This window comes from Anser anser (genome assembly GCF_964211835.1).
Source record: "Anser anser genome assembly, chromosome: 1".
NCBI lineage: Eukaryota > Metazoa > Chordata > Aves > Anseriformes > Anatidae > Anser > Anser anser.
The window spans coordinates 15,005,604-15,019,364 of NC_139720.1; the positions used below are offsets into that span (position 1 = coordinate 15,005,604).

The 13,761-nt window shown below is 38.1% G+C and overlaps 1 protein-coding gene across 1 annotated transcript in view; it reads right to left on the bottom strand.

Annotated features, from left to right (window-relative positions):
* Positions 1–5,706: 5,706 nt before the first annotated feature.
* NAMPT (nicotinamide phosphoribosyltransferase) overlaps positions 5,707–13,761 on the bottom strand; it is a 31,603-nt gene continuing 23,548 nt past the window's right edge. Inside the window, exons 9-11 of the mRNA XM_083803232.1 lie at positions 11,455–11,595; positions 11,184–11,318; positions 5,707–8,621 (exon numbers count right to left, since the gene is read on the bottom strand). Of these exons, the coding sequence (XP_083659358.1) occupies positions 8,508–8,621; positions 11,184–11,318; positions 11,455–11,595 (390 nt within the window). The 3' untranslated portion in view covers positions 5,707–8,507. The remainder of the gene's footprint in view (positions 8,622–11,183; positions 11,319–11,454; positions 11,596–13,761) is intronic.

A 13,761-nucleotide genomic window follows, 5' to 3' on the forward strand; every position in this document is an offset into this window, starting at 1 on the left:
TGAAGCTATCAGGAAGAAAGGGGGCAAGGATCCCTGTTCATGTTTGTGAAAAATCATAGCACGTGAAAGATCACAGCCCATGAAAGAACACTGTTAGAATGTCTTTAGCCTGTGGGCATTTCCTTCTCTATATAGAATATATATGCATGTGCATTCATTTATCTATTTATATAGAGAGATTTGTATGTATGTGTCTGTAATATAAATATATATACTTAGATGTATGTGACCCCTATACAGTCGGTATGTATAAAAGAACAATTATCTTGTCCCAAAGGACTCTGCTGAAACAGGTGACTGTTATCATATGAATAAAACTGCGGAGTCTTATCAGCATTGTACCATTTGCCACTGAGAATTTTATTCCAGTATGGCAAAGACAGCAGAAGAACAAGGATTGGTTTCACAAATGCCCTGAATTTTATGGAGTTTGATTTTCCAAATCTTCAAAGGATTCTTGACCTTGCTGAGAAAGGCATAGAAAGGCCAAGTGGCTGAGGTTGAAGTTGGACAAACTCAACTCCCAAACTGCGGTGGTAGGAATGAGCGTAAGCTGCTGGGAAAGAAATGTCCCTAGATGACTTCTCAAGAGGAAGTCACGTTTCACAGACCGGAGTTCTTTGAAGGAAACAACAGGTGTGTGGGTAAGGGAGATCCTTTTAATATAACCTACTTTTATTCCAGAAAGGCATACAATGAGGTTTGCTTATCAGACATCTTCAAGGAAGCTAAGAAGTTTTGTGATATGAGGGGAGGTACTTACATGTATACAACATTGATCAAAAGATAGGAAACAGTAAGAAAAATACTCAGCTTTCACAGAGAGGAGTGGAGTTTCTTAGTGATCTGTGCAGGAACTCATGCTGCTCAACATATTATGAAACAGTCTAGAGAAGGATGAGTAACAAGGGGACAATTTGCTGGAGATGCTGTTGCTGGAGATGCTGTTGTTCAAGGTAGTAAAGACATGTATTGATTGTGAAGAAATGCTAAAGGATCTTATGAAACACCATGACAGCAAATTAAGATTGGAGATGAAATCCAGTGTACATAAGCATAAACTGATGTACATATGACATAATCCTACCTCACACATGAAATGATGCATTATGAATAATCTACTACCACTTAAACACAAAATCCTGGAGTTATAAACAATAGATTAATAAAACTGCCAGTACAAAGCTCAGTAGCACTAAAACCAAGCAAACTAAGCAATTCAAGTGTTAGGAGAGAACAGAGAGTGTGACACAGAGCTTTATGCCATTGTATAAACCCTGGTTCTCTTGCATCTTGACTCCAGCATGCATTTCCCTTCATATATTGTCCCATTACAGAAAAGGATGGACTTGAATTAGAAAAGGTTTAGAGAGAGATGAAAACGAAGATCCAGAGCATGGAAGAGCTTCTGTACAAGGAATAAGTACGTAGATTGGGACAGTTCAGCATGGAGCAGGACAACAATACAGATCTACATACACACGAATGGCTTAGAAAAGGTGAAATATGTTCTTTCCTTTTCTGAAGGGAAGACTTAGAGCGAGAAAGTAGCTGTTGGCAGGATGAAAACAAACAACAGTACTAGCTCTTAACACCGCGTATAGTTAAGCTGTGCTATTACGATAGGTTGTTTCAGATGCTTAAACTTCACATGGTGTTTAAGGAGAGACTGGAAAAATTCAAGAAATAAAAGACTATTGATAAGTTAGTAAATACAATGTGTTTCCTGTGGCTTGGGAAATCCATGATCTGCAGGCTGGGGGTGGTGGATAAAGAAAGCTGAAAAAGAACTAGAGGCAGCCTTAGCCAACGCACCTCTCGTCTTTCCTACAATATTATAACAGTCACCTGACAGTATTTGTGTCTAACTGATTGACTACGGAAGGAGTTATTACTTATAATCACATGAAAACCTGCAAAGTCACTTTCATGCTCTTCTCATGCTGGTTTACAGCACACCACATATTCAATAACCATATGGGTTTTTGTCTCACAATGCCTTTGAGCAGGACTGTTGTTGTAGCATGGAAGAAACGGATGAAACTCTTTTTGTGTCTTTCCCAGTTCCATACAGGCTGTAAAAAATCAATCAGGGATGGAACATGAACACACTTTCATATGACAAAATAGCTATTGGAATAGCATCCACAGGTAGAAGCAGAGCTGGAGCTGAATTAGACCCACCAAACCCAACAAAAATGCATTTTTTTTTCTTTTTTATTCCTCTCAGGTGATCAGGACAGCAGCAGGATGTGTATTTCATACAGTGTTTGGAATTTCATGGTGGACACAAGACACGACATTGCACTCCCTATACTTGAGCACTTTGTCTTGCTGCTCTGTGTGCAGTGCTGCCTCTTTGTCTGATGGGATTAACTATGTGTGCAAAGCCTCTGGAATCTGGCTGAGACTGGTGAGTCAAGAAGCAGCTGCAGAAATCAAGCTAAAATGTTTGAGTATTCAGCTATGTTTTAGTAATTAGAAAGACTGTAACTGTATGTTTCAGTATACGGCATCACGGCATGTATAATTTTTAAGAAAACAAATGCTTTTAGTTTTGCCAGGCTCATGTATATTAACATTTTCATGGTCACAAGTCAGGACATGAAAGGCTGCACAGGGACAGCTTTCTCTTTTGGTTTTACTGTGCTAATCTATTTGCTTTTGTCTGAAGGTGTAAAGATTGCAAAACCTTGTACAAAGGTGAAATCTTCCTTTTACCTTGTGCAGATTTATAGCTGCAATAAAAGCAAATAATGGTCTTCAGGCAAGAGTGCTGGAGGTGAGGCTGCAAAAAACACAGTGTGTGGGAAGAATGGTAGCTTTAATGAAGTTTGTCATTGGCATTTGGCTTAACAAGTAGCTATAAGCCCTGAAAAATGGATTAAGGTTAGACTGGGGCACATTAGCACACCACTGCTTTGTTACCACATAGACACGGCCACCCCCTGTTTTGGCTGAACAGCCTCAATGCTTTTTTGCAGCAGATTATAGGATAGACTTGAACCTCCTCAGCTGAGACAGAAATCAAGGGGAGGCACCCTCACCAGAGGGAGATTAGCTGTCATGCTCTGACCCTTCTGTGACTTACAGACATATCCATACCCAAAGCCATTTAACCTACAGATTATCCTCTTAAATTGCTGGATAGGTCATCTTTCTGACACACCAAAAAACAAGCCACAATTCCTTAGGCTTAAACTAGGGCAACATCTCTTAGAACATGAAAAACTCCCTTAAAGGGCAGAGCATGCTAGCTTGTTTTCTTTAATCAGCTGAGGAAATTGCATCCCAATCAATCTGACAAAAAAGCTTTCTTCTCTTCCCTTTAGTAAGAAAAAGAAGAAAGATCAAGACTAATAATCACTTTTCTTTAGAAGGTATAAGGTTTAGTCCACACAATTCACCTGACATTTTTTATTACTCTTTTGGTATGAATACTCAGTCATTATAAAGTGTTTCCTCATCCTCTTGCATAAAAAAAGAGCTGATGTGAAAGCTTTAAATAGCTACATTAATAACACAATCTAGTGACAAAGAAGTGAAAATTCCCACCCCTCAGATCCTTCAATGCATTCTTTATCCATGTACTTGAATTTCTTAAATACCATAGTTTCAGAAAATGCTGAAACCATTTTCAATAATTTATAATTCCCTGGCTCTATCCAATATATGTACTTGATACAGGCATAGGAACAACCACCAAAAATTGGATTTCCAAGTCTCACAGCATTAATCAATGAAACAACAACAACAAAGTAAAGTATTTCATATAGTACTAAAGTATCCTTGTTTAATTATATATATATAGAGATCGAGAACCAATGTTAATTGGTTCAATCTAAACTAATTGGTTAATTAGTGTCAACCTAAACTGCTGGAGAAAAAGTTGTAAAAGTTGTAAAATCCAAATGTTCTGATTTTTGACCTAATGGTAAACTAGCTATAAACTAGCTATAAACTTGCCCTTCTTCTCAGAAGAGTTGTAGAAGAGGGAAGTAAAAACACTGCTAGAGTCATGAGGGACTCCTCCCTCCCTCTCCTTAGGAGACCTCCCTGCTCCAGCCAGGAGCAGGATAGAGAACTACAGCTCTGGTTCCAGGAAACCTCACCGGAAATTGAAAAGTCTAAAAATTCTTTTCAAAAAGCAGAGATAAAGAGCTGTAAGGAAACAACATTGAACAAAATATGTTACTTAAGAAGAATCCTACTGACTTCATTCCCAGATCTTTTGATTTGCTCTTTATTATCTTACAGCAGAAAACAGGGTACGTATCGATAAAATAATGACACAGGAAAAAACTTTTCAGTAAAGCTCTATTAAGTACTTCTCATCCCTTACCATAAAAAAACAAATAGATATACAAAATGGGTGTTTTTAAATCATTAGCAAGGTTGGCTGTGCTATCAGTAAAGCAATGAAAAAATTATCTAGGGTTAACAATTGTGATTTCAGTAAGCCTGACTTTATGGAGTAGCTTTAATTTCAGAATTTCCTTATTTCTGATGGCCAAGTTATTTAGAAGGCATGCAGCTCCCCACGTAACATGCCTCTATCTGTCAGGTTAAAAACAAGGGGATCACCTTTCACTAAGCTGTTTACAAATTTCACAGAGGTGTGTACCTATGGGATCCCAATGGGACTCTCACGGACAAGCAGAAACACACATTACTGCACGGAGAGGTAATTACCATTGCTCAAACACAAACTCATAGTTCCAGCCTTGAGCCACTCAGCACAGATACTATTTGAATCATTACAGCAGTATTAGGGGGGTGACAGAAAGAGAGACATTTGTAAGTCCCTTGCCTTCTCCTGCACAGTTTGAAGCTTGAAGTTTCCCTGTAAACTCCTTTGCACGATGATCTGCGAGCCCACCAAAGCACACTCACCATTGGCAGTCACTTTTAACTTGCACCAAGGCTACCTAGAGTAAGAAGAGCTGGAGTGTTACACCTGGATGTTTGTACCAGCATGGAAAGGAGGAGGAAGAGCCTTGCTTACCTACAACTTACGCTGTGTATGCTCTCTGTAAAGATAACGTAACAGAGACTTTGATTTCAAGTGTTAAGGGCCATTATTGTAGGCTACAGGTGTCCTTTTTTTTTTTTTTTTTATAGTCCAGCACAACCTAAAGGGACTGTCAACAAAGAAAGATAAATAATCTTTACACGTGTATTAGAGACTGTGCTTAAGGTACAATTTAAAGTTATGTAGGAACTAAATGTGTTATTTCTTCCAGTTATGAAAATCCTGTCCAAAGGGACTGGAGACATTCTCTCTATTAAAGAGCTGATATTTTTTGATAGATACTGAAGCATTTTTAACCGCTTTAGAGATAAAAATCTTAATAAAAATAATGAATCTTTGAGAAAGGATTATGTGAAATGTAAATGGAGGATATGACCTCATAGCAAATTCAATGGCAAGTGCTCCATTTTTAAGCAGAAGCACACCAGATATTGAAGTACAGATGTGCTCACACTCTGCAAGAGAAAAATAGAAAAGGGGAAAAAAAGAATCCAGTTTTCCTTTTCTTCTTTAGAACTAAGCTGACCACAAACTGCATGTGAGCCAACAGGGCAGTTCTCCTACAGTGGACTATAATGACAGCACAGCTGTACTCCAATCTGTTTGGCAACAAAGAGCACATGAACAGAATCTGATGCCCAACATCACAACTTTAAAACACAGTCAAATGGCTCTTATTTTCACTGCCAGAACTAAACTTTATTTCCATGTGTATTACATACTGGTATTTGATGTCAAATACATTAAAATTACTTTAACAGAGGATTTAAGTGAGGAATACTTATTCTTCACTAAACAGTTTAAGAAGGAATGTAAAAACCTACACGAAAAAAATGTTTAAACGTTGTTTTGACTTTGGCAAACCGAACAGTTAAGTACTCTTCTGTTCTCTCCTCAGGTCTTTCAAAGTATGAAAAAAGCATCTTTTCATAATCATGCAGCTTAAGAAAAAATAGTTTTATAAAATCCGTTTCTTATGCTAATTATGGTTACAAATAAGTGTATTAACACAAAACTCCCAATTCCTATTTTTAAATACAAATACTGTGTTATATTATGAAATGGGGATAATTAAAATATCTCAATGACTACAAATCTAGTAATTTAAAGCAAACTTAAACATGCTGTTTGCTTTTATGTGGAAGAATCAGGATACTGTATGGTTCAAGCACTGTAATAAGTTTTATCAACTCCTTGATGCCCAGAAACACAAAGACATGTATTCAGGTGTGAATAGCACCGGGTGTTCTGCCCCCCTCCTCCCCCTTTAAAAAGATATTAGCATTTATTAAAATGAGTGATGTGACAACCTTCTGAGAGTGACATGCACAGGTAGAGAATTTGCTTTTAAGTCTCCAGCTAACACGCTAAGTTTTAGAGAACACTGAACAACTACTGATGCATTTCTTTGTTACACAAGAAAACAGTGCTTCCACAGCATGTCCTCACTTTTCAAGTACAAAAATATCAGTTATGGGTAGTTAATAGTTATCAAAATTTTTATTGGTACAGAATGAAAGCAGCATTTACTCTTATTTTTTAAACCGTACATCATAAAATTCCCTAGTACATATCTGGAGGAGTAAAATAGGCTCTGTACTATTTACCTGCTATTGATCCTAAGTCCAGATTTAAATTCTTTCTTGGCCAAATACAAACAATATCATTAATAACAAAGGGAAGGCAGTTCCTCAGTGTGAAAGGTCAGCATTTAAAGTTTTACTAAAGCACTATTTTTGAAACAAGACATCACTTAAATGTATAATTACATACACTAAGAGTGGAAAACAAGTTTTTATTAACAAGAACTATTGAGACTGGGCATAAATGTCTTAACCACAAACCCTGGAAACATTATGAATGCTTTGATGTGGTCCTTGGTGACAGAATAAAAACAATGAAGTATGGCTTTTCAATCTTCCTTTAAAAGCATATTTTGTATAATTTTTGTAGGCTTAAGTGATTTTAGAGGACCCCTAACATTTTCCTGTAACATCATTTTCTAATTAGAAGCATTAATTACATCAGTATATTAAGTCATTGTCTGACAGTTGATCATAAACAAAATACAGAAACCATTTGTTTTTGCTTTTTTTTCCTTTAAATAAGGGAGGTATTCCTTTTCTAGTGAGAGCCATCCTACAGTACTATCAAACATTTCAGAGGTTACTACATAGCTTCTCAAATAAAATCCTCAACAGTTTTGTTTTCTAGCAGATATTCAAATCAAGCATATGCAGAGAGCAAGTACAATCAAGTGCAGATAGTTCAAAACTCTCTCTGAAACCTTGTTTTTACGGTTACCCTCTGCAAAATAAAAGCCCCTCCTTGCCCCAGTGAGACAGGGGAGAAGGGGAAACAGGTCTGCCATTCATGTAGGAGTTTGGCTAGCATAAAGTTTTATTAAAGTTGTTAACAAAAATAGTTAAACTTTTTTTTTTTTTTTTACAATTTAACATCCAGTCTGACAAAAGGCAAATCAATGAAAAAATACAAAAAAGTAAAAAAGTGCACTACCGAGTCCAGTATTTTGCTTTAAAGTCATGTCACTTACAGTATATGAAAAATAAACCCAGAAGTGTAATTACTTTAAAATACACCGCTTCCATATTTCAGTATTTTACACATATATTCTATAGTGGAAGAGGAGATCTCTTAAAAACTTTACTCTTAAAATATTGAGGTGCATGTGCCAAGTGGGATAGACTTGGCAAGTTAAGTTGCAGTAGAGAATCCTTTCAAATTTGGCATTCCATTTATACACCTTACCATGCCAGCAAGGTCTGTAGTACCTAAACCTTCTAGTAAGAACAGTAACTTTCTTTAATGTAGATTAACTAATACAGACAACTACAAGAAACGGTGAGGTCAGCAGTTCTATGGGATCTTAAGGAGATACAAGTCCTGATTTAGTTGTCAAATGGTACAATGTCACAACAAACTTTAAGGCCATGTTTTATTTGCTGATTAATGGACAAAAGGCAATGGATTCTCCCCCCCACCAAATATTTTCTTGAAAGTCTGTGCTCATAAAAATCATGAAAAGTTGGAAAGACTTAATTATTGAAACTTTAAATATATTTTACACAATCTTGTTTGTACAAAAATACAAGTTAAATATAAACATAAAGCAATCATGATAATTTTATGTAAATCCATTTTGTGATATTCTGTTATATATAAAAAAGTTTCTCAGCTCTGTCTCATTTGTGAAAAGATCAATACCAGATTGAATCACTACTGGCAAAGGGCCCTAAAAAGCACACTTTAGCATTAAATATGTTTTACATTGTAAGTACCATTTCCTGATTTCATCTTTTCTAAAGACTGGCAAAAGATAGGGCAGTATGTCCATAAACCAACAAATAATTTGGCTACAATGTCATAAAACACAAACACACAAATCTGTACAGTAAACCCAGTAGCTATGCAGTACATACTTGTTACACACACATACACGGACAAGGAATGAAACTTAGTGAGACGCCATTTCTAGTTCACTGTTCTTCAGCCTGGCATTTTGTCTTACTTCATCAAATGAATATGACTTCGTTACCTTTCCATTCTTAAATACTGTATGAAGGAGATCCTGCAAGAAACACCACTGTTTTAGCAAGATTCATTTGCCAAATGAACAAACAACACAGATTACACAAGCTACACACAAACTCAAAAGGCAAGGACCCAAATCAAAACCGATGGGACAAGCTTTTGACTGTCAAGATACTAGATCTTTTCAGCTCTGTCTGGTAACTTTCACTAAAGGTTAGACAGAAGAAAGGATTTAGCCCATCCTGTGCGCAGACAGAAGTTTTGTACTGAGAAATCCCCCTTCATTAAGTTGTCCACATCAGGCCAAAGACAAGCAAACAAAATAAATAAGCTAAATATATCCTACTAGACCAGCTACTGAGAAAGGAGACAATCAACCAAATTTTAAGTACAATTGAACTTCAGAGGTTTAGATTAAATCTTAATTTTCTCTACATCAACTATGGAAAAAACTTTTTTATGTAATGTGGACTGTTAGGAAAATATATTAAAAATGCATCAAAAAGTGCTCACAAGTAGCACACTGAAAGGGCAATAAACATAGCTTTGCACAGAAAAGTTAGCACAAAAGCAATGTTGGACAGCTGCTATGCCTGGTGACCCATGGCTTTAGAGAACCAGGACCCACAAAGGAGCACATCTCCCCACCATTTCCCCAAGTTCCAAAGATCCTGTACCGCATATACAACCTTCTCTAACATCCCATTACAGGAAAATACTTTATGAATTCTTTCACCTGTCAAAAATGAAGGAACCACACATCAACTTAATTCAGACCCCAAGGGTTGTGATTGAGTTGTTTGGAAGAACTTCTTACCACTAACTCCCGTTTATGTATATGTGTGTGTGTGTATATATATATATATATACACACACACATACATACACACACACACACGTATTTATAAATAGATATATATGAATCTGCATCACAAACATATACATGCATATGTGTATATACAACTCTGAAAGTACACTGAATGGTTTGGGCTGGAAAGGACCTTAAAGACCACCCAGTTCCAACCCCCTGCCATGGGCAGGGACACCTCCCACCAGACCAGGCTGCCCAAAGCCCCATCCAGCCTGGCCTTGAACACCTCCAGGGATGGGGTATCCACAGCTTCTCTGGGCAACTTGTTCTAGTGCCTTGCCACCTTCATAATATAGGGCTTCTTCCTTATAACTAATCTAAACCTACCCTCTTTCTGTTTAAAGTAGTTATGCTTTGCCCTATTATTACAGTCCCAGTTAGTTTTTTTTTGTTGTTGTTGTTCTTAGGTCTTTGCATCCAGAGCACATAACTACAGAGTACATAACTGTTTGTTTTCTATGTTTAAATTTCTCAGAGATCTCACTTTTATGCTTAAACAGCATGCCTGGAAAAATCCCTCTGTCTTGTAGCACAGAAATGTGTCTACATACCAGAAAATTCAAGAATCTTCGAGCTTTTAATGGCTGAAGAGCAATTTGATAATGTGTTTACTTTCAATCCCCTTAATTCAGGAAGAGACTCAACATACAGTTAAGCATTTTGTTGCCAGTTCACTGAATACTTAAGAGATCTCCATCTGAAAACCTGAGATTGGCCTAAAGATTGTACTTATTCTACTGAAATAGCACTTAATTTCGTGATTGTGAAGACTTAACAAGGAAACAGACTTTGTAGATTAATTTAATTAATCTTCGAAAATTGGGAAGTTACTCCAGGTATAGAGCATTAACACCTGAAGGAACTATTTACAAATCTCAATGCGAAAGTAGAAACAAGTTTAGTTAAGCTTGTCCCTCTCCTCCCTCCACCTCAAGCTACTATTCAAATACATGACTCATACAGAAGTACTTCGTTAACATATTCTCACAGAATATCCCAAGTAGAAAGGGATTCACAAGCGTCCAACTCCCAGCTTCACACAGGACCACCCAAAAATCAGACCAAGTGTCATGTCTGAGAACATTGTTCATGCATGTCTTGAACTCCATCAGGCTCAGTGCCATGCCTACTGCCCTAGGGAGCCTGTCCCAGTGCCCGACCACCCTCTGGGTGCAGAACCTTTCCCTAACCCCCAGCCTGACCCTCCCCTGTCCCAGCTCCATGCCGTTCCCTCGGGTCCTGTCGCTGTCCCCAGAGAGCAGAGCTCAGCGCCTGCCCCTCCGCTCCCCTCGTGAGGGAGCTGCAGGCCGCCATGAGGCCTCCCCTCAGCCTGCTCTGCTCTGGGCTGAACAAACCCAGGGACCTCAGCTGCTCCTTGTACATCTTGCCCTCTAGATCTTTAACCATTTTTGTTGCTCTCCTTTGGGCACTCTAATAGTTTTTATGTCCTGCTACATTATGAGACACTACTTTTGTGAAAAAGAAGCAACAGTCTCTTGTTTCCAAACACAGCAAAAAAGAGAGTGCTGGTTTTCAAGCCTGAACATTCTACTAACATCCTAGCATTCTACTGTTAGCAAATTTGGCACTGGGGACACTTCTGAAGTAGTGAGATAGGAGCTGAAAAAAAGACAACTGGAAACAAGTTGTGAAATTAAGTTATAACCTGTTTTTTTTTCAGTCTACTTTTTCATGAAGAATGATGTAATAAATCTTGACAATTCATACCTGTCCATACTCTTCAAGATCTCCCTTGCCTTCTTCAAGTGTTACATAATCTCCAGCAGGTGTCCTATGCAAAGACAGTCGGCCTTTCTTTGACCGTTTGTTTGGATCGGCTACTGGATCCTTGAAGACATTTACCTAAAATGAAAGGAACATTGGGCTTTGTCAGACTTGTGTACCCTTATGCAGATGGTGGTAATGTAACAGGAAACACGAAACAGTTTTCAAGAGGCCTCTACTGACAGCATAATGGTAGACATAGTAAAAGACATACCCCAAGACCGTTGGTCACCACATAGCTACATTTGAAGGAACAGTTTAAGAGATCTCTGGTTAGTTTCTGCAACAATGCTCCACCAGATCCAAAGGCAATATTCTCAATGCTCCATTTATTCTTCTTCATTCCTTCTACAATCTAATAATAAAAAGAAAACTATGATGGAACATGCTTTTAGACCATGCCATTTTTTTTCCATAAAAATATACTACTACTTAAACAAGATGCTTTTACAGACAATTAAACCAACTAACATTCAGTTTCCAGGAGATATATGTAACAATGCTGCCAATACTTGGCATACTGTTTGCATTTTTCATTGCGATTACAGCACAGGATAATTATAGAAAGTTTTTGCTGAAAAACTATTATAATGCTGGCACATATCCTTTCCAAACTAGGGTAGCACAGCAATACAATGCCCAGACAATTAGAGAAAACAAAAGACTTCGTGGGAGTTATTTCAGAGCCTTCTGATTTTTCAGAACTATAGGCAGTCCTCAAAGCATAGCACGTATCCTGAAACAAAGCAATCATCTTGCTCATCAACTCTAGAAAGATATTACCCACTTTGACCAATGACTTCAGCAGAGCAGTTCTGAAAAAAATCACGTCTAGAATTAAGATTGGCAATTTAGAGGATGGGAAATGGAAATACATAAAGTTGCTTAAAAAGTTTGCCTTGGCACCTTCTCAAGCAGATACAGATCAGTGTGAACTGCACAGGTATCAACAGTTAATTTAAAACTTACTACAGCATTCCCATCCTCCTCACCACATTCTATCCACACAAACATAGCATCCCCTAGCCTGGAGTCATGGGTGCTCGTTTAGTCACGCTCATAAGCAAGCAAGATTTGTTTCCCTGACCTGTTATTCTTATTACAGACTGAAAAGGTGGCTACGGCCCCGATAAAAGTGTTTGAACTCCTATCTCCTAAATATTTCACTAACAAAAGTGGGTGAGAAAACTTCAGACGAGGTGAAGTAGCAAAATCCCCTCCATCCAGAAAAAGGAAGGTGAGGAGCAGAATGGAAACACACAATCCATGTGGAACAGTGCAGAGTTTCAGAAATCAGTGTCATGTGAAATGGGGTAATCTTTTTTGTCCTCCTGCAAAGGAAAACACCATGGTAGCACTTAACATAACTGTTCTAGGAGTTACTGATGTGAAGTCATTTCTTCAAAGGACAGCTAAGACAAAAATCAAACTTTTATATGGAGGGGAAAAAAAAAAAGACCACTCCAATTTCAGACAATGGTAAATGGGTAGTTAATGTAAATAAAAATATCTAGTAGTTTTCTTTTTATTTATCCATTCAGTCACATGTAGACTGCCTGTCTCAAGGATACTCTCAGAGTCTGAATGCCTGACAGAGGCCAGCCAACACGAAAGGTGGCCTGGAGAGCCATAATTTGAGGGCACACCTCGAACAATTTCCCACTAGATTTTTAGCAGATTTCCCCAGCAGAGATACCATCAGTGAGTCTTCCTCATTCTAATGAGGACTGCTTATTCAGCCTCATCCAACAAACCAAGCAAATGGAATCTCTGGCCCCACCTCCATGACTTTTGCTTAGGGAAACCCTGGGGAAACACTTTGTCCTGAACAAATACTGCCTCAGTATGTGAAAATCCTGTGGATTTTAGTAGTAGCCATTCCACCCTTTCAGACAGTGACCCACTACGAAAGAAATCTATGTTTTCAAGAGATTAAGTTCTCCTGGAAGTAGTTTTAAAAGGGGTATCCATGGAGGATAAGGGATTTAGTACCATCATGGTGCTAATGAGATTCTCCCTTAAGCACCTCAGAAGTTACTGAACATGATAAAGGAAGGGTAAGAAAAGGAATTTTGAATACCCTCTCAAGCATAAGACCAAGTAAGACAGAAAGAAGCTAGACTTGACTCCCAGATATGGCTCTGCTTATCTACACTGTCTTTTGAAAAGGCAGGTGTTGGTAAGCTCCACCTGGATTCTGAGCAAGTTCTGTCCAGACACTGACCAAGCCTGAAGTCAGGTAAACTGTTGGCCAAGCCTGAGCCAATATATTCTGCCCCACAACTTATCCAGTTTTATAGATAGGTCTGACACTGAATTCACATGAATATGCCTGCAAGATTCAGCATAAACTACATGGTATAAGCAACATCCTGTGCCCATGCTTAGACTTCACGTTCTTCAATACTTGGAGGATAACATATTCTACGGGTACAAGTATAACACAGCTGGGACGTAGCTGCTCAGCCCCCTTGCCTAGGTGAGAAGAAATGGGAACCTTCTTTCAGCTGGAAATTCTGCT